Below are 20,299 nucleotides of genomic sequence, written 5' to 3'. Positions count from 1 at the left end.
GCTATGGATATAGCATTACACGATACATATTATATTGTAGCTCACTTCCATTTTGTGTTATCTTTAGGTGCTGTATTAGCTACAATTTGTGGTTTTGTATATTATGCTAAAGATATGTTTGGAGATACTTTAAACTGTTACCTGCCACAGCTTGTTTCCTGAACCAACTATACCTCTAGCCCGTGCCAGCCCCACCACGCATACCGCATCGATAACAGTTCCTTCATTTCAGAAAACCGCTTACCCGCGCTCACTCCCATGACGTCGGTGTAGAAGTAGGCAGCAAATGTGGTCAGCGTGAAGTTCATTCCTCCTGCACCAATCATCGGTGCCGCATACGACAGCAGGTAGGACCATGGCAAGTGCTTCATACGCTTCGCCGTCAACCCCTTTGACTCCGCCCTGTCCGAGCCACCTGTTGAAAAATCACACAGAAAAAAGCGGACGGACTCCTCTCATTGGAAATGATACAGCCTACACCTGGCATCTGGACGAAGCATCGCGATACGGCGAAATCCTCAAACAGCACTACGCCGCATCTGAAGGAATGGTTACTCGCATCTCCCAGAGGCCTGACCTCATCAGGAAACGGTGAACATGTCCGTCTCCCCTCCCCTACATCTCGCCCTTCAGGATGAGAGTGTGCAGCTCTAGCGCCCACACGGCTGTCTCCGAACTGGATGCACTGGAGACTAAACATTTCTGAATCTCCTAAAGCTTTGACAGGGCAGGCACTCCTACTTGATTGGTGAGATCCCCGTACAGCTCCGGTGACTCTACCGCCGGTGGTGGTCTTACTGTCGGAGGTCTGTGAACGGATATCCTCGGCCGCGTCCTCTTTGGACCGCCGTTGCTCTCTAACAGAGCGCTGGCGGCCCTCCTTCTGCAAGCTCATGTTCACCATCTTGGCGACAGCAAAAGAGAGCAGAGGCGAAAGCCGGAAACAAGTGCCGTAACAGTGGGCGGAAGTACCAACACCACGATACTGGCGGCAAGATGGGACGCATACGAAACATGAGATCAAATGGCCTCGCACCTGACGGGCTCCGCTACTAAGCAAGCAGATACGCCGGCTTAAGAAGAAAAAGGCGTCTGCTTCTATTTTCCATCTCTCCTTCGCAGTGTTTCGCACAGCGTCGATTCAAATTCAGCACGGCGGTCCGGGGCTGCACCGTGAAAGCCACGGTGGGCGGCTGGATGGCGAAGTCAAGAAACGCGAGGAACTCTCAAAGAACGGACAACACTCAAGACGCAAAAACAGCACCAACACATAATCCTCATGAAAAAGCGACTTTCTGTCACGTCCCCGTGGTGCAAGTTCCGAATTCCCAGTTCTCAGCGGTCCGCCATGGCTGACGGGGAGAAGCAGCCCCGGGCTGTGAGGTGAGTGGCCTGTACCCCGGGAAGGGAGATGACGCAGCGTAAACGACGCGGTAAAAATCCTTTCTCTCAGGCAGGAACAGCGATGCAGACACTTTGTCACCACTTGTAACTCCGTTTCTACGTGGTGAACTCCCTTCTTTTACAACATAGAGGAAACCAGTTCCCCGATTCCACAACTAGCTATATTCCGAGACGCGAAGGCCAGCTTACTATGGTATAAGCCTACAAGCATGCAAAGCGCCAAGTGAGGAAGGCCCCAGAGCTAGCTAATTCTCCCCCGCCAAGCCCTGCGGCGATGACAGGCGACAGGCGGTCTCTTTTGGCTAGGAGGAAGGCTTGCTTCAGTGAACAGTGTCACGCCTGCAACCAGTTTCCAAGCGCGTCGGGAAATGTGCTCTTCGGGTACTCCCTCAGTACTCTCGGTGACTACCTTCTGAAAGTCTGTTTCCAAGCACTGCCGAGGGTCCGCTTGGTTTGCGACTAGCACCGCTGTGATGCGTTAGCGCAGGGCATTTCACATTGTTTAGACTCCTTCTAGTCTCCGGCAGATTTCACTGTCTCATCCAGGAGTACTGTCAGCCTCATCTTCTCCCTTCAGGTTGCCACGGCAAGGAGTTCCACCTTGGGTTGGTGGCCCCTCACAACGGGCAGACCAGCTTTCCTTTACGTAAGAGCTTACAGCATACCTTACACGGTTAATAGTAACTGACTCAGCGTCACGCCCAGGCAGCTGGCATTTCTATAAGCTTAGTCGGTGAAGCGGAGTACGCCCGATCACATGAAACAGCTATTCCACATATAAGGTTTAGGGCAACCGCCAAGTGAGTGTGATAGAGCCGGACAGACGACGCAATCGAAAGTACGCGTGTGGGGTCTTTTTCACGTGTCTTTTCACGGTCCTTAGAAGGCCTCAGGCGTGAGTGTGACAAACTTGCTGTTCTGATATCAGCAGCTAGTGAGAAAGCCCAGCTAAGAATTCGCTAAATGTGGACGGCCAACGCAGCCCGCAGCTACTGGTCTTCCTGGGACACTACAGGATAGCGACTTTACTGCTAATACCCAGAGCGCCACACCGTAAGGGATACCAGCGCCCTGCTGAGCCTTCTTTCCGCGACGGGCCCTGTACCTCAGGCTTACGAGTTGGGGACCAGACACGCAGGGAAATCGCATTCACGACAAAATTATCAGGGGCGGATATCGAGGCACACCTGCAGCAGTTTGCATGAGCAATGCTGGGTACGCTCTTGTGGAAGAGCCGCCGCGGGATTCCGTGCCGCGAAACTAGTTTAGCTGCAGCCGTAAGTGCCGACCAACTGTGTTCGGCAAGAGCCAGCTTCACCAGACAGCCCTGTCGTCGTTAGCAGGGTAGAACTGCGTCACCATGCATAGCATGGAGCGGCGAAAACACTTTCTACGCGGAAAGGAAGGAAATAGTTTTCAGTGCATGTTCAGCGACCTGGTCTCTACAGGGAAGTCGCGCTGGAAAGGGCCGCGCATCCCTTCACCGACGAGCATTCCTGAATCCGCTCCCAGCGTGCCGGCATCACCTCAGTGGAACACGATATTTGCTGTTTCGGTTCGCTCGTGAAACCCCGTCGTTCATCTTGTCAGTTCTGCATTGTTTCTTTCTGTACCGCAAAACTATCCGGTTATTCTGTCTGAACGGGCTCTCCACGACAGTCGAGATGGCGTGTGTCACAGGACTAACTCCGAGCAAGCTGCGAGTGCCTGCTGTCTCCAACTGCACATGCAGCCGAGGAGAACGGCGTCTGCGACCTGCACGCCTTGAAGCTGTGCGCCGCGTCTTGCCGTTAAGGGTCATGATTTGGGCCCTACCCTTCTTCGTCTCGTGTGGCTTGCTGGGGGCGAGAGCTGATCCCGAACCGCCTCTTCAGAAAGACGAATGCAAGGACGTGGCGCCCTTCCCATCCGAAGACTTTGGCCAGCAGCCTGAAGATTCCGCAGTTTACACGAAGTCCGCTGCTTTCGCGCCGACGAGTATTTTCCGGACGATCGGGTTGGTCCGCTACGTCAAAGTCTTTGGAGTGCCGATTGTAGCGACTCAAGCAATAAGTGAACCGGCTCTCTCCCATGCAAGTAGCATTTTTGCTGATTTCCTAGACAACGACCGAGATGGCCGCGTGGATAATGAGCAAGTGGTGAACTCTATGCGCTCGTATATCGTGATTCTCGGGCTCACAACGGGTTCAGCAGAATCCACAGAGATGTGGACGAAACGTCTTGAATCAGAGCAGGCCAAAGCTTTCAAGATCCAGTATGACTGCAATCTTCGATTCTTCGAGCTATGGAGGTCAGACATGAATCCAAAGTGGCATGTAAAACGGAGAGAATACCTGGAAAATCGGGAAGCTGTTGGGGCGGATACCCCGCGTCGCAAGCGTTGCAGCAGCTTCCGGTCGGAGCCATTTGACTGGTCTTTGTGGTACTACCCTTTCACGATTGCTTACTATGGATTCTTGGACTTGCTTACTCCCCGACAGGCAGGTATCTTAGAAAATGCCATAGAGACAGCGAAACGCATGCGTAAATTCGAAAGCCAGTATCCTGATGATGTAGAAATGGAAAGAGGCGACTTTTTTGCCTGGACTCTGCTCACGCGGACAGGGGCTACGGAATGCCACTGCGACTCAAGCGACGTGGGCGCTACATGGAAAATCTGTACACCAAAGGAACTGCAGTCACTCCTCCCGGAATGGGTCGAAGTTGTTGAAACTCTGAAAGGCATTCCCGACCGTCTACACCAGTCAATGTACATTAGTCCTTCTGTCGCGGGCCCATGAATTACCGCCAGAGACGTTTAAACATCGCCAGTGCATTTTCGCATTCTGTGCTCTCCGTCAACTCATCATGTATTCGGCTCACGTGAGATACGTCTCCGCTGCAATGCACAAGGGAGGGTTGTGCCCCTAGCCACCCCGGGCCGCAGAGGACGGCCCAAACTCCGTGGGGTAACTTGTGTCGATGTGTGGATGCACGGTGGATACAACTTGCAATGACCCGAAGTTCGCAACCTTCGTGCACTTTTCTGATTACTGTTAAAAGTCCTTACTATGACAGGCATTCGTCTGCCCCGGTATCACCTGACGTGATAAGGATGATTGACTGATCTGGACGCCTGCGACAGCAGATGCACGTGCTTTTCAATCTGCCACGGTGGGTCGCTACTGCCGTAGACACGAGTCAGCTTGTTGAGGTTTCGTTTGCTTTCCACTTATGCAGAAGCCGGTACTGGATTGCAGGGGACACTTACACGAGAGAAGCTTGGTACCGCAGCAGACTGTGACTCACCGCCAATTCTTCCCTTTGGTACACGGATCACAGCCAGGAAAAAAATTTTGTCGAGACGGGCTAACCATGGTGAACTGACCTGGACGCCTGCGACAGCACACGTACGTGCTTTCTCGCTCCAGGGCACGTGCCCCGCAGCTCTCGTCACGGAAATCAGATGTGAGCTTTTTTTTTTTTTTGCCCTAGAAAGCAATTCACGTCGTCGTAGGGAAGCACGGCACCCTAGTGCATGCGAAAGGAAGCGGTGCCTCTGCTTCAACAGCTGTCTTGACTCAGTGATCGGCCCTGACCGAGTTCGCTCGTCGGAAAAAAGGCAAGCGGGATGGTTTCTCCGTCGTTAGAAGCAGCCAATGGCAGAATCTTTCGATCTTTTTTTTTGTCTCGTCGTTTCTGAGTCATTTTGGCTTTCACTGCCTGGTACTGGCTTCATCTGCAAAGTCAGTTTAGAAATTGTGTCTTGGAATTTCGTCCGCGCGCGAAGAGGGAGCGCGTAATCGCTAGAATGGGACAGCGTGGCGGGCTTCGCTCCCGGCTCAGCCGAGCCTCTCAAATCCAGCGGTCCCTCTTCTTGTCTCACAATTTTCCAGAGTCTCCCGAGTGAAACGTATGAAACTGCTTTTTGCGTCAGTTCTTTTCTGTGTCCTCCTGAAAGTCCGCCCGTTGGAGCGTCAGCTTTGTAACGTCGTATCCGACACCTGCAAGTCCCGCCACAGAATTCTCAAGTCCGTATGTGGGTGTGGCTCCGGTCGCGTAGTCTGTAGCAAGCCCGATGGAAGGCGAGAAGTGGTGCAGGTCCTCCTCGAGCCACTCCGGGGCTTTCTCGTCTCCCGCTGCCCCGCCCCCTCCTCTAAAACCTTGTGTAGCCGCCGTTGCGGCTGTCGGGTTTGCTCCTGGTTCCCCTCCTCGTCTGTGCGTCCCAAAGGCACAACCGCCGGCCCCATCTCCATTGTCGAGGACGGTCTTTTCGCGGTGTCTCGACGGCGACCAGCTCGGACTTTCGCCAGCAAGGACGGCTCCTCTCAGTCCTATATCTTCTTGCCCCGGTATTCGTCTTCCCTCTCCCCCGGCAACCTGCTGTTACAGTCGTTCTAACGGGAGCGAGGGTTTTAAGCCTAGTTCAACTGACTTCGGTGATCCAAACTTAGGAGAGTTGCTACAGCCCCCGACCCGTCAGATGTCCCTCGCATGCCCACCCTGCCAAGAAAAGGCCCAGCGCCGACCTCTGCCGTCTAAGAGCCCGCCAAAGACTTCCGCGGATGATCAACCTGGTGCCACTCGTCGTGCCGCACCTGCTACTCCCTCGACTGATTCAGCTTTGCACAGCTGTGCTACGGACGGGGGCTCACTCCATTCCAGCAGCGAAAGAGCGTCAGGCTTGAGCGTCCCGGAGCGCAGTCCCCGCCCCTCGGCGTCACTTCCGTCTCCCCCCCGGACAAGCCCGGGCCTGAGAAGCCGGGGATTAACCCTTTCTGTACCCTCCCTGTCGCCACCAAGCATTGAGTCAGCTCGGCGGCTGCACCCGCGGTCTTCGGTACAGATTCCCGAGAGGTTCGCATGCGAACCTCAGATTGTGGTACGCGGCTTGCCATGAGGCATACTTCTAGGTTTGTCGATGGAGGTGCTCATCCCGGCTCACAATGTAGAATCTAGGTATGTTTCCTATGACTTACTGCAGGAGAAAGTCATTCACGTCCCCAAGATCACGTATGAGGAGAAAATCACAGAAGTCCCTCAAGTCATGCTCCGTGAGCATATTGTCGAAGTGCCGGAGATCATTCACAAGGAGAAAGTGGTGAAGGTTCCGAAACTCGAACTGGTTGTAAGGACATCAGCATAAATATTTTGCCTGGTCATAGCTGCACAGACCGGCCCAAAAAGCTCCGTGACGCAGACCAACTCTGCGACCTTCATGTGACTGGCGTGCAGGAGAAAATTGTCGAGGTCCCCGTTGTCAAGTATGTTGATAGGGTTGTCGAGGTTCCACAGCATGTGGTGAAGGAGAAGTTTGTCGAGGTTGATGAAATTATCCGACAAGAGAAAGTTATTCCCGTCCCCAAGATTGAGATTGTGGAAAAAATTGTCAAACAGCCTAAAATAGTCATGGTGGAGAAGTATGTTGATGTCCCTCGGATCGAATACAGAGAAGTAAGTAAGAACTGCCCTCTCCGGTGCTGTCAAGGAAGGTACTGGGGAGGGTGAGTTGAGAAGCCACATTACTTTTGGTACAGAACTGCTCGGGCCATGTACCTTTGCCGCCTGCAGGTGGAAATCGAGAAGATCGTGGAGGTGCCTCAGATTCAAATTAAGTACGTGGAGCGGGAAGTCCCTGTCCCACAGAAAGTTTACAGGCATATCGATGTGACAAAGATAGTTGAAGTCCCTCAACAAAAGGTAAGAATTCGTTGCTCGCGGGAATGTACGTGAGGATCGCGCAGGCAGCATATGTGGTTCCTTCCGAGTACTGTAATACATGGGCGCATCTTTCGTTAGCCTCTTTGTCTGCATGCAGATTGTCGAGAAAATTGTTCGAGTCCCTGTTCCTCGCTACATTGAGGTCCCCAAGTACATCGAACAGGTTGTCCCGAGAGAGAAATTTGTCAAGGTCGAGAAGAAAATCGAAAGGTGCGTCTTCTTCACAGAGCGGAGTCAGGAAGAACCGAGAACCGTCCGTCAGAGGCGCGCATTGACGATAAAGAGCTAGCTATGTCACTGGCTTGTCCGTGCCGCAGGAAGGTTCCTACTCCCCAGCCACAAGATAGCTACCAGGAGATTGAGAAGCCTGTCTTTCGCACGAAGTAAGCAACCGCATCCAACGACGGCCTTCCTTGAAGAAAGCCCCGGGTCCAGGTGCCTCCGTGCAATCTGTATATGCTGCTTGTGTGAGGTCGCTGCGTTATATCGTGTGCGCCAGGTACATTGAAAGGCCGGTACCGGTGCCAACTGAAAAGATTGTTGAGGAGCATGTCGATGTCGAAGTAAGTTTCTTGTCTACTACGTTAATCTTTTTGTAGGAAATAAGTTTGGCTGCTGGCTGGACTGGTGGACGCCTGTGTGCGGTCTGCTGCCTTACCCGTCGGCAGGTTCCTCGAGAGGTGATCGTGGAGAAGCGCGTTCCTGTCGTACGCCGTGTGGAGAAACCTGTGGAGGTGCCAGTGCCTGTCCCTTCTGGGGATCCGATGATCTTGACCGAGGAGGGTTACATCCCTCTGGCCGAGTTTGCACAGAAGACTCACCGCCTGACACCAAAGCAGGCAGAATTTTACCAGAGGCAGTCTGAGAGCGCGACGAAGCAGCTTCGCTCGCTGAGCTCAGCTACTCTGCAGTCCGGTGCGGGATCAGTCGTCTCTGGATACCACGCCCATTACGTACACCAACAAACCGGGCAGAGTTCCTTCCTGGACTACGGACCACATATGGCCACAAGAGATCGACCTCAGCCAGTTGCGTCCCAAGTGTCTCGGCAAGAAAAGGGGGATCAGCAGGCCTGTCCAAACGATGTCGGTCAGAATCTACAGAGAGAACCACTTCCACCGGCACTAGTGCGAACCAGCCAGGTACGGGAAGCTTACTGAGATGAGCAGATAACGTCTGGCCTTCACAGAATTCAAAACAGCAGCCAACCTGGACTTCCGTAGGACAACCAGCGGGCCGAGCTTGCGGTGTGAACACTGTACGACGAGGCTTCATTTCGAGGAGCGCAAACACCACCGCAGTCCAGTCATACTTTTAGATGTAGCAGCCCGCCCGAGACCGCAGGCGACTGGCGCCTGGGGGAAGTGGAGGGCGGGTACGCGCTCGAGTGTCGCTACGATGAAGCATGGTGGAAATCAGAGCCTCGCAATTCCGTACTAGGGACTGGAGCTGTTGGTGGCAAGGCAATCTGTAGGCAGCTGACGTATTAAGAACCTAGTGAACAGGAGGGGCTGTGCCCCGCATGGGGAGGCCGCCGCTCTTACCCGGGGTGATTACCCTGTTGTATCTTCGTAAACCCTTGTTTATTCTTTACTGCGTGTTCAGGAAGTCTCCAGGGAGATGAAGTCGTCGTCCACTGCCATGCACTCGCGTCCGCCACCCTTGCAAGCACCTCGACAGGAAGTGCGCCAGTCGAGTTACCCTGCGTCCCCCCTGAGCTTTTCTGACTGTTGCTCGCATTGTCCTGTCCGTCCAGAAGAATCCATATTCTTGAATTGAGCCTGCCCTCGAGATCTGACGCAGTCTAAGTCAGAACAGAAGTTCCGTGGTCTGCTGCAAAGTAGTTTCCAGCCCGGGTGGATACCGAACACGGAGCTGGCTTGAACCCCCGTTTCGTCACACTGTGAGAGTACTAACGCGGCGAGACAATGTAGATAGACAGCCAAATGGGGCACTTTCTTCTGGCTTAAGGCTGCAATTGTGTTTTGTCTGAGACTCGACTAGATCTTTGGGCTCCTTGCGCGTTCTGAGCAAGGTCTGCGTGCTTGCTTTCTCACTCGTCGCCGCGCAGATGGAGAGTGTCGCTTTGTTTCAGTAGGCGGGAACTTTGCCCATGGCAAGTTGCGTCACAAATTCAGTTTGCACACGTGTTTCGCCCACGAGTCCTTTTCTTGCGGCAAGGGGAGGTCTCCTCAACAGATGGCCCGTCGGCTTGGTGAGTGTCAGTCTATGCCATTTGCATGAAGCAAAAGTGAAATGAGTCCAGTTTAGAGAATACCTGGCTACCAGGCTGCGTCTTGAGACTTCTCGGATCTCTACCTATCTTGACGTCAATCTCATCGATGACAAGTATGCGATCATCAACAGTCTCGAAAGTGCCAGGCCACTCTCTCTCGTGCACGCCTTCTCTCCGCCACGTGATTCGACTGATCAGGAAACGTGCATGCTTACACGCCCTGAACGCTTCTCGTAGCCGGTACATCCGCTTACGAACAAAGTCTTCAACAGCAGTTCCACAAGCAGCTTATGTTCGGTCTGTGACTGAACTGATACAGAACAAGACGGAACAGAGAAGGCAAAAGGAAAGGAATCTGGAGCAGACTGACAGGGGACAGACGACAAAAGAGCTACGCTTCCTCGTAGCTCCACCCTCTCAAAACGTTTGCTCTGGCCTGGTGCACGGCGCGCCGGAGGACTCTCCGGATGCACTGCCATTGCACGCGTCTTCACAAGCTCCTTTCTCATGAACAACTACTCGAGCGCCTGCCGGTCGATCAGTGCCTCGGAACGTTCACGGAACCTGATGTACTTTGACGTCTTGGGAAATCTTCTTCATTAGACCTGCGAGGACGCCGCCCGGACCGAACTCGAATCCCTCACGCATACCGCGATCCACGAGCAACTGCAAACTCTTGTCGAACAGGACGGAGCTCGTTAGCTAAGAGAATATACAAACAGCGAGCAGCGCACGAGGATGCACACGTGCAACTTTCTTCGTGCCTTCGTGGCAAGAACAGCCAGGCACACAGGCAGACAAGTTCTCGTCTCAAACCTGATGCACAGGGTCTCAGCGTATCCACGCACGCTGACCAGACATTCTTACCTAACGACGCATACCTGAAAAAGTGCACTTACCCTGTACTTCTGTACTGTGTGCTGTACCTGCGTGCAGAGGCGCGCGGAGTCTCACCGTTACGCATGTTCTGTATATGTCAGACACGGCGGGGCGGCGACACTGTACCCACGTAGTAAAGTGGACCAGCCGGTCTTGAGGAACTTGTATACCATGTGCGCATCGCCGTTAGCAGCCGTAGCAGCGCACCCTTTCGCCCACAACGGATCCCTTGCTATCACTCGGGGTGTACTTCTACGCACTCCGGCCAAATGCAGGGCTGTAGTCCCCATTCCGGTACCTGTCTCATGAGCTTTTCTTTGATCACAGCGGGATCTGCATGCGTGCCTGCATCGACGTTCATAACGACGGGAATCTGGGGACGCTTGAGCTCTATTTTTGCGAGAGCCTCCCTAAGTCCTTCGGCTGCCTCCTGCATCATTTCACTATGGAATGCCCCACTGACTTTGAGCCTCACAACCCTCTTTGCACGAGGAAACCCTCTTTCTTTATCCTCCTCTGGCGTCGTCTTCTTCAGTGCAATTTGTTCTAATATATCTAGTGCCCTGGTGCTTCCGGATATGGCATAGTTCCCAGGACACAGGTAGTTAGCTACAACACAAACGTCTGGAGCTGCCAAACTTGCTGCATGGCCTTCCCCCTTTTCTGAAGCGGGTCCGCTCATTGGTGATTGCCGAGAAGACCGAAGCGTTGTGATGACAGAGTCACGGAGCCGAAGAATCTGCTCGCGATTGAGGCCTAACACAGCGGCCATGCCTCCCCCATGGTGCTCTGCGGCTCGCTGCATAAAAATGCCCCTCTGCCGTGTAAGGTGGACGGCATCCGTAAACGAGAGTGCACCCGCGAAACACAACGCACTATACTCTCCTAATGACAGGCCGATGCAGGCAGAAATGCTTGGTGACGGGCTCTGTAGAAAACCGATAACAACACACGACAGAAGGGCACCATCCAAGGAAGGTTGAGCAACGGAACCTGTACGTATACAAAGGAGGGAAACTTATGGATCTCCAGACCCGTACAGGAGACAAAGACGGCTACGAGCGAAGACCCGCCGAAAACGCAAGACAAGAAGCCCCGGAGAAGAAAGTGGGGAGAGAGAACACGGTACAGAGTGGTACGGAGACAAAGGAAAGGAAGGCTATAATGTCCCAGTCGTGGTAATGTTTCGTCCAGTCGGTGCAGATGACCTGTCCATGAATCGCGTGCCTTAGCCAGGAAAAGTAATCTCACGAAGCGGGCCAGGGAGTGGGAGGAGGAGCAGTGAAAGCAAAACTTACATCTGGGTTCATACGCTGTCTCCAGTTCGCCACAGCTGCCATGCTCGCTGTCAAAAGTGCTGGTTGTGCCCATTCTGTCTGGTGAAGTTCTTGCTCCGGGCCCTCTTCACAGAGCCTCAGTAGGTCGCGATGGACGACCTCTGAAGCATCTCTGAAAAGGTTCTTGGCTTCGGCGCAACTCCTCGCAGCTTCCACACCCATACCTCGAAACACAAACAGTGAATCCGTCAGAGAAGGATGTAAACCCGTGACATGAAAAAGAAAGAAACGGAGAATCTCCGGCTTGAAAAGGCAAAGAATGCCGCGACAGGACAAACCTCCCTAAGTCAAAGACAAAAGCAGCGTTTCAAGGCACTCACGCGACCTCTGCTTGGTCCAGTCGAAACGCTTCGTTACGGCCCCCCAACGCTTTTCCTGACGCCTTTCTTCCCTCACGTTTTCATGGAAAGAAAGGGACAGACTCAGTGCCATGTCCTCTTGAGCACACAGCAGTAGTCTGGAAAGTACTGAGGTTAACTTCGAGGTACACCATTAGAATAGAATATACACGTCTGCGTAAGAAAGTGCAGACGGTATCTGGGTTCATTGGCTCTAGGGGAGGAAGAGCTCGGACGGGACTTCAAGAAAGGACTCCACCCTGCCCTTTGAACTCTCCACACCGCAAACTTATAGTTCTCTACTCGTTGCAGAGAAAAAGACAAGCGAGGCGCTTACGTATAGCTGAAAGATACTCACCTAAGGTCTGTGCACCCTGTCCGGGAAAAAGCGCCACGGCTTCAGCTCGGAAGTTTTGAAAGGCGCCATCAGATTCTGTCTCGCCTCTGTGTGCTGATCCAGGAAATCTCGTCGACAGCGCAGAGTTCGTAAATGAACTATCCACCGCTTGGGGAGCTTGCTTTGTCCGTCGTAGGTAACCTGCTCCTTTATCAAGAACAGTGCGAGGGTGCCCGGGAAGTTCGTACTTTATAAAAGAAACCGCCGACTGAGGAGCAGACGAGAAACCTGACGCGGGGCTGGCAACGAACGCCGGATTGCCAGAAGTTGCTTGTGCTTTTCTGAAGGCACACAGCTGATCGGCGGGGACCCACCGAGGAAGAAGAGTGCTGGTAAGTGTTACTGGTGCACGGAAGGAAGATTTCTCCGATCCCGAGAGGAATGATAGAGCGAGCGAATTGAGGGCAGAAAAGGAAAAAACAAGGGTGAACAGGAGAGAAAAAAGAGGAAGGACAGCCATTTTAGGGCAAGTGAGGACAGATAGACTGGCAGGACAGGGCCTCAGAGAACGGTTGTAGACGTAGTCGTTCACCAACCCATTCAGGGTAGCGTCACAGGAGCTTTAGAACGCACGACTGACACTGTGACGCTGAGAAAGAACGGATCATGCTCCAGTCGCCTGGCGAGCAATGTTTGCCGTTTGACGACGGGCGGGGGACCGTCGAAGACAGTGACTGGGAGAACCTGGAATAAGTGAAGCCCGCTTCCGGAACAGTGGGGACGTCCAAGTCAGCTTCGTGTGGATGGCCGAGGAGCTACGGGACCAGGCAATCCTCTGAGTGGAGACCCGGGGTCTCCGCGGCGCTCGAAGAGCGTGCTGCTAAAACTTGTCTTTCGACTGACACTGTACAGAAACACCAAGCGAAGTGGATAAGCTGGCTTTCGATAAGATACTGTGGTCTGGACCCGATAAAAGTTGGCCAATCTGTGCGACCGAGTGCATGAAAGCAGTCCAAATTTCTCAGCTCTGACGCCTCGGAGGGCAGATCCAGGGCCACTCCGCGGTTGCACGCATGAAGCAAAATTGCGACCGCACGCCGCAAGACGCGCGTCTAGGAGCTCGAGGGCTCACGGGAAAAAAGCAGCATATACACACTAAGGGGCGAATGTACTCAACGCACTGGACGACGAACAAACGTTTTCAAGAGGTGCATGTGCAGTGCAAGACACGGGCAACACACGGATGCTGTCCCAGGGCTAGCATCAGCGACGCCCACCGGGTAGCTGTCTCCAAGTTAGGCGAAGGAGCGCTTTACAAAAAAAGGCATGAGATCAGAACACTTCCGTTGACCCTGGCACATCGTAAATGGATTTAAACCTGGGTGTGCGCTCTCCGGGCTTCTGGTTGGACGTACTGGCGTGTTGTCTACAGAGGGGGAGGGAGGAGAAAGTGACGCTTGTCTATCACTAATCTCTTTCCGTTCGGTGTAACATACGCACAGTTCTTGACCCCGCCTGCTGTTCCGCTTACCCTGACGGGAGTCCCGCGCGAAAACATCTCCGAAGCAAGCTAAGTTTGCCCCTGTGCCTCCTGCCCTGTCTCCGCAGTCCTGTGAGCCGGCCTTGGCGGCGTGGTAGCAGACCTCACCGGGTGTGCCCGCAGGCCTCCACGGCCAGCAGGGGGGCAAGTGGCAACCGAAGTCCGGCACCGAACTGCGCCAGCGAACACTCAACCATTGTTCTCTGTTTTAGCGCCTTGTCATAGATTCGAAGACTATCGATTCGCCAGCTCTCGCGGGGACAGGTGGACAGTTTTTTTTTTTGCCTGTATGGTCTTTCCGGGACCGCCTCGCACGTGGTCTAGGTGGTACGTATTTGAGCGCCAACCCTGTGGTCGCACCCGCTTTCAGGGCATGCGCATGCGACAACAAAAAGCAAGCGGACCGCTTTCTGTTCCGGACTTTCTGTCGGATCTTCTCGGGCTGCCAATGGTACAGTTTTTCCTTCACCAAGGACTAGCAATATCTTGGCCTACTGCTTTCCGTGTAACGCTTTTAGGTGCTGGAAAGCGAGGCGTGAGATGGTTGTACGCTTGGGAATGGTGAGCGGTTTTCTCGAAGAAGCCATTTGACGCTTTTTTCTTTTTCGCTCTTGATTCTGGGTAGTCTTCCCTTCAAAATGTGCGCGGCACATCTGCTCCGTAAAAGCTGCTTTTCTATAGCAACTCTGGCGTGCCAACTCCCGTGCCGGAGGCCACTGCCAGCCACCAGTCTGAGTGCGTTTGGATCCTTCCGGGTTTTCTCGACGTCTTCTCAGAAGGCCACTCTCCACAAGAATCAGTTGCTTCTTACCCTTTCCTCTCCCTCGGAATCCATTTTCGTGAGGTCACCCATCCGGTCGGTTACGGTACCAGGTGCGCGTATGCACTTTGACAGAACAAGTTCTCGCATACACCAGGCAACACTTCAGACAACAGGTTGAACTGAGAACCTCTCCCCACGTACATTGGCGCAACTGGCGTGTTCGGTCAGATGGATCCAGTTCACCCGGAGACTCTAGATCTTTCTACAGGCTATCAATATTCAGTGACCAGCCCACGCCCACACACCACATGGGGCGCGGTCGACACGTGTCCGGCGAGTGAGTGGACGAGAAGCGCAAGTTCCCGGTTACAGGCGTTTTCACTTTGCACGTGCATTTGAATTCCCTCTTAGCTGAACCTGTGCGGGCTACCTAGAGTGCCCGACGTAGAAACTTTGCCGCCAGTTCGGAAGAATCTTTTGCAAGTCGACGCTCTTGGAATACACGCTGTGTGTAGTGGCTTTCGGCAGCAGCGTTGTTATATTCTCTAAAACGAACCTTCTTCTCAACGTCTCGACAGTGTTGTACATGCTCAGTCTCAGTGCAGAGTGCAACTGCAGTATAGCTGCAGGTTTGTATTCATACAGTGTGCGAGAGGCAGACACATGTATGAAAAGGCGACTACATACTTGACAGAAAACCTGCGTGTGCGTCCTGATTTCAACTGCGGACTTTGGTGTTCTGCAGTGAATGAGCCTGGATAAGAGGTGGATCGCTTTTGCAGTGGACGCAGTTAGCGAGCGTATTTGACGTCACTCGTTCACTTAGTGCAGACGTCGCGCCGTATCCTTTCCTACAGCCCATCCTCCAAATACCGCAGAGGCTGGGCGCTCGTTTTCTTCGATGATGAGGCAGGGGTTTAAGCAGGACTAGAACTGCGTCGGCGGTTTTATTGGTCACACCTTTATACAGTGGATTCTAAAGTCCCGGCCACTGCGGGTCGTTGAACCGTAGTCCCCTAGGAGGACTTCTCAGCACGCGGTGGTTTAAGCGGGACAGCGACATTGGAGGAGATAAATGCCGATGTTTACGCGGATCCGTACTTGTCTTCTCCAGTGCTGCTATAACCGATCCTCAAGCTTCCTTCAGTTGTTCTTTCCTCGTTACTCTTCCCGACTGACTTGCTATAGGGAGTGAGGGTGCGATGACCCTCACGAACGGCCACTCGCAGACAGTGGCGCGGCTGAAGGCGGGCGAAGTGATTGTCAGGAAGGTTGACAGCGGGGACGAGGTCGAGAAGTTTTTTCTTAGCGATGGCTTTGTCATTTTCAAAAGGTATGTCACTTGTTCCGAACAGAGCTATTGTAGAGCCCCCAGCTTTTTAGCTGATGTGAGTTCCCGGTTGAGCGGTTCGTCGAACCCAGAAAGATATTGACTCCGGCATCCCAACGGGCGGCTTGGCACGTTGGAACTCTGTAGTCGTACTCCAGACAACCTGGCTGTCTACGGTGTTCCCGGCATAAGAACACTGCCAGTCCAAGTGTCCTGTGCCGGTCTGCGAAGCCGCAAGAAGCTTTCGTGCTTTGGGGAACGTTCGGTGACCTCGTGGCTTTGTGGTCGTCTCTTCGCGTAGCACTTCTCTTCCTGTCTGACTCCCGAGTCGCTCCGTTGGGCGCGCATATGCTCCGAGCCTGCCTCATACCGGTGTAGGGTTGTCTCTTCACACTGAGCCCCCACATTGGTCGGGTCCTCCCATGCGCTCAGTCCCGACGACGACAGCGGCTGCTGCACAGCAGAAGTTCTTGGTGTCGAGGTGGTGCCCGTGAATCTTCTTGACAAAGAAAGTGCGACAGCCGCTCTTCAAGAGCTGCTGCAGCAGGGTGCGGGAGCGGCGGATGAGTGGACAAAAGCCCGTACTCTTCTGGGGTAAGTACTTGACTCAACCTCAGACATACCTCCCCGTGGTGGCCGGGTGTACACATTTGATGCCTGCCACTCTAATCCACTAGTAGAATCCGAGCGACGCGGTATCTTGAGGCCGGCAGGTAACTCCCTTTCCTGGATGTCCGGTGTCTTTTGTGTCGTTACGTGCTGTTTTGTTCTAGCCTTCCCGTTGAGAGTGCGCCGCTAGCTAGTACTGTGTGCTAGAGCAGGCATACTGTAAACGTGAGTAACAACGCGATTTCCTCGTAGCAAAGGGAGCCTGCAAACCGTAACCTCGGCAGCCAGAAGGCAGTCTTCTCCCGCGTAGGCCTCCGTGGAAAATTCAGGATCGGACACAGCTACGGCTCAGTTGCTGAGGACGCTGACACGGACTCTGTTGGACGGCCGCATTGTCTTGCAGCCGATCGCCTTTTCGTTGTCCAACGATGTAACTTTCACGGGTATGTGCCGCTCCTTGGCTGCAGGCAAGAGCTCCTCAGCTCGGTTATTCGCGCCGCTCCTTAAGCAAGATGCCGCCTGAGCAGCCACCGATCCTGTGTGTCCCCTCCCTGAGCCATGTGGACGGTAGCACCGTGTGTGCATTTGTGGTGCGCTTTGTGCGGTGCGTTGGATGTGATTCCAAGGTGTGCCCGAAACCGCTGCTTCTTGTCGCGGCCACCCACGTGATTGCTCTGCTGTTGCCCACACCGGGAGTTTTGTTTATGGTAGACTGCCGAGCTGCGCGGCTGCAGCAGCCATCTCGAAATTGCTTGCAACGGTCCATTCTGCTCTTCTCTGGTACTGATACTGGACGCTGCGCTTTCACGTCCACGGTTTCCGGGCGTGTACACCTTCAAGTGAGACCTGAACTGCATCACCTGTTGGCTTTGCGGGAGTCGGCACCCACAGGGGTTACCCCTGGTTCGTCAAAGCTCTACAGTGACAAAGGTTGAACGGCCCCTCCCCAACTCGGGGTCTTTCCGACTCACGAAGTGAGAGCACACCCCAAGCTGTAATATGTTTTTCAAGACAGGACGCACGAGACGGGACACAAAGCGTGATTGCCAGAGTGCTAGCTGCTCGCATTACCAGCCGCGCAAGTGAAAAGTGTGATTACGTATGCATCCCTGGCCGCTTTCGGTTTTATCCGGCCCCACATTGATCATCAACACAATGGAAGGAAGCGAAGGTCTCTCGAGACAGCAAATCATATGGTCGAGTCTCGCAAGGATGCGAAGCGAGCAGCGGTAACGTGCCAGCAACGGCGATCATATAGGTGGCGGAATGAACTCAACGTGAGGGCAGAACTTGCTTCTCTAGCAGTGGGAGCCGCGGAATAATACAGTAGCGAACTCCCCACTTTTAGCTGCGAAGAGTGCCACGGTTCGCGGCTAGCCTGTGGCACGAGCGTTCAAGGAGAGAATGCGTTTCTTGACCGGCAGACTACACGACAATGAGAGCCGGACTTATCGCGGTACAACGGAGTCCCGGTACACGGTAGAGTACGATGACTCTGCCAATGCATGCAGGTTCTTCCGGGGGAAGGGACCAACGAGCCCAGTATTAGTCTGCAGCTGCTCCTGCCGCCTTATCCATGAACTGAGCCAGTGTGAAGTCCTTGTCAGTCAGGCCGCCCGCGTCGTGAGTGAATAGTTCCACTTCTACGGTGTTGTACACGTTGTTCCAGTTGGGGTGGTGGTTCATCTTCTCCGCTTGGAGGGCTACACGGGTCATAAATCCCCACGCCTAGAAGAGACAACACCATCAGAAGTCTGTTCATTCGCTGCAACACGGAACAACCGCGTACGCGGCCCGGCAGACGATGCAGGTCATCCCCGCTGACTGATTCATGCTGCTAGAGTGAGGCACGTGTCCACGGTCACTATTGTTCAGTTCGGACAGCATCTCCACCTCAAGCGTTGTTAGGCCACTCAGCATGAGACGGTAACTGACCTCGTTGAAATCCTTAAATTTGAATCTCCTTTTGATAGAGCGGTCGCCCTCCGTGAGCTGCCAGCGTGGAACAGTTTTTTGCTGCTGCAAAAATCTTGCTGAGCTTTTCATCAGCCGAGTGAGAGCCACCATTGTTCTCGACAATAAGTAGACAGCTCAATCTAGCGAATGCAGCGGCTAATCCAGTGAAGGTCAGATGTGAGCAGAAGTCGCTCGAGTCTCAAGAAGTGAAAAACGCAGAGTCTTTCGGTCCATGGACAAACAAGGACTGTAAGAGCAGCTAACACTTTCAAAAGAGGAACGACGATGCCTACGTGCACAGCGCCGTCAAGCAGCACGGCTGTCCGGGAATCAGGAGAAAACCTGACGGCCACCAGGCTAGCAAGTGGGAACGCGGAGCGTTGCCAGGTCCAGCTAAGCGGTTCGAATGAGTTGCTGGGTTTGGATGTCCCACGGGCGAAGCTTTCAACGTGTTAACCCGGGTTGATACTCGAGGCATGCATGTGCCGCCCTACATTTCCCACCGACTGAGAGGCTGAAGCTGGGGGGAAGCAGGCAGGCAGCTCACGGTTCGAGGGAGTGCCTTGCGCCTGGCGGAAGTTGGCACCCGGCAGCCAGACACTGAGCAGAACCTCTCTAGGAGAATAAAAAAGGACTTCGCGCTGCTGTTCTCCTAGAGAACCACCTGATAGCCTCCGCCCCCCCGGATGGAACCCCAAGAGACGTTGTCGGACTCTGCTCTTGAAGAGTGCTGAGAGCATCGAGGTGCGTGGCGCGTTACGTAGTTCTTTGCTCTGTTAACAGTGTCTCTTTCAGCTCCTTTAAGCTGCACCCATGGCAACATGGCACCCAGACGGTCAACATCCCGTTGACTCATTGCTTATACCCCAGTAGACGTACGAATTTTCTCTGAGGTGCACGTGTTGCCGTTTATTGGAGCTTGGGGCGGGCACTTCTACTCCTGGTTTCTAAGGCAGCCCGGTTGGGACGAGCGCGCTGCGGCACTTCGTGTGCGGGCCTGGGCCGGGTTCGCCGTGAGCACACCGGAGCTGCAGGGGCCGCACACGAGTCACGGAGAAAAAAATCGCTCCCTTCAACTTGCGCACAGCAACAGCCGTTGCCGAAGCAACGCTGTCCAGTTCTCTTTTTCCCCCTCTCAGCTTGCGGGAGACTATCGCCGTGTGTGGGTGCCGGTAGGGCTTCTGACACGTCTGAACAAAACTCCTTGAAAGGGAGCCACTCATCATTAGGTCGATATGGCTCGACAGAGGAACCGTAAACACCATTTCGGTCTCTCATTTAAGAGCGAAGGAAAAAGTTCTTAAGCGTCTCGCCCGACAATCCACATTCTTATTTCGGAAACGTAAGTCTGCCGCAGTTGCGCCACTGCCTTGTGTGGACATCTCCGCCCAACTATTCGTGTGGCATCTGTGCTGCCGTCGCAGTCGCTGTAGTGCGCCACCACCGAACCTGAGATCCCTTATTACGCAATGCTAATATAATATATGAAAGCAGCTGAACTCCCTTTACGCTCTGACGGTCTACGGGGCCGAGCCGCGTCCCGCGCAGGTTGACACGCGGAGTGCCCTGCCTCGACAACCATAGCCCTTGCAACACTCCGCCTGCTTCTTCAGCTCCACCGTCTCCCCGCACCCGTAGCGCGCTTTACACCGCGGGCATCACACTTACTCCATAGCATCAAGACTAGGTTAAATAGTGACAACACTATTTTTTGCCACACCAGTTTTGCTTCGACTTGCTGCGGTGGCGCCTTGCTACAAGCCGGCCCCGGGCGATATTGTTCGTGCTGCTGATGTGCCAGCTCACGGTGTCGGGTCAGCCGGACTGGGCAGCGCGGGACATAATAGGTAGGCTAGCGTCCCTAGTTACA

General features: G+C 53.9%; 6 protein-coding genes across 6 annotated transcripts in view; 3 read left to right on the top strand and 3 right to left on the bottom strand.

The window, feature by feature from the left end:
• Window positions 1-1,615, bottom strand: part of CSUI_001628 (major facilitator family protein) — a 5,299-nt gene extending 3,684 nt beyond the window's left edge. The window contains 3 exon segments of the mRNA XM_068061833.1: window positions 245-415; window positions 799-1,591; window positions 1,610-1,615. Coding sequence (XP_067926192.1) covers window positions 245-415; window positions 799-904 — 277 coding nt within the window. The 5' untranslated portion in view covers window positions 905-1,591; window positions 1,610-1,615.
• Window positions 1,616-3,136: 1,521 nt separating this feature from the next.
• On the top strand, window positions 3,137-4,184 carry CSUI_001627 (uncharacterized protein; the record flags this gene model as incomplete). Its single annotated transcript, XM_068061832.1, has 1 exon — window positions 3,137-4,184. The coding sequence occupies exon 1, from the start codon at window positions 3,204-3,206 to the stop codon at window positions 4,182-4,184; it is 981 nt and encodes a 326-aa protein (XP_067926191.1). The 5' UTR covers window positions 3,137-3,203.
• An 865-nt stretch (window positions 4,185-5,049) lies between these two features.
• On the top strand, window positions 5,050-9,370 carry CSUI_001626 (alveolin domain containing intermediate filament imc9). The gene is made up of 9 exons (XM_068061831.1): window positions 5,050-6,265; window positions 6,368-6,511; window positions 6,619-6,837; window positions 6,955-7,083; window positions 7,202-7,314; window positions 7,422-7,487; window positions 7,604-7,667; window positions 7,773-8,246; window positions 8,710-9,370. Exons 1-9 carry the CDS (start codon window positions 5,462-5,464, stop codon window positions 8,881-8,883), a joined length of 2,187 nt encoding a protein of 728 aa, XP_067926190.1. The 5' UTR covers window positions 5,050-5,461; the 3' UTR covers window positions 8,884-9,370.
• Window positions 9,371-9,831: 461 nt separating this feature from the next.
• On the bottom strand, window positions 9,832-13,758 carry CSUI_001625 (acyl transferase domain-containing protein). The gene is made up of 4 exons (XM_068061830.1): window positions 12,253-13,758; window positions 11,518-11,720; window positions 10,518-11,147; window positions 9,832-10,042 (listed from the first exon to the last, which is right to left on the bottom strand). The coding sequence occupies exons 1-4, from the start codon at window positions 12,749-12,751 to the stop codon at window positions 9,896-9,898; spliced, it is 1,479 nt and encodes a 492-aa protein (XP_067926189.1). The 5' UTR covers window positions 12,752-13,758; the 3' UTR covers window positions 9,832-9,895.
• Window positions 13,583-17,253, top strand: CSUI_001624 (atp synthase). Its single transcript, XM_068061829.1, has 4 exons — window positions 13,583-14,644; window positions 15,723-15,867; window positions 16,297-16,458; window positions 16,941-17,253. Exons 1-4 carry the CDS (start codon window positions 14,410-14,412, stop codon window positions 16,978-16,980), a joined length of 582 nt encoding a protein of 193 aa, XP_067926188.1. The 5' UTR covers window positions 13,583-14,409; the 3' UTR covers window positions 16,981-17,253.
• A 133-nt stretch (window positions 17,254-17,386) lies between these two features.
• Window positions 17,387-18,823, bottom strand: CSUI_001623 (pterin-4-alpha-carbinolamine dehydratase). The gene is made up of 2 exons (XM_068061828.1): window positions 18,409-18,823; window positions 17,387-18,201 (listed from the first exon to the last, which is right to left on the bottom strand). Exons 1-2 carry the CDS (start codon window positions 18,538-18,540, stop codon window positions 18,019-18,021), a joined length of 315 nt encoding a protein of 104 aa, XP_067926187.1. The 5' UTR covers window positions 18,541-18,823; the 3' UTR covers window positions 17,387-18,018.
• Window positions 18,824-20,299: the final 1,476 nt, after the last annotated feature.

This window comes from Cystoisospora suis (assembly GCF_002600585.1).
Source record: "Cystoisospora suis strain Wien I chromosome Unknown contig_657, whole genome shotgun sequence".
NCBI lineage: Eukaryota > Apicomplexa > Conoidasida > Eucoccidiorida > Sarcocystidae > Cystoisospora > Cystoisospora suis.
This window is presented reverse-complemented; position numbering and strand designations above follow the sequence as displayed.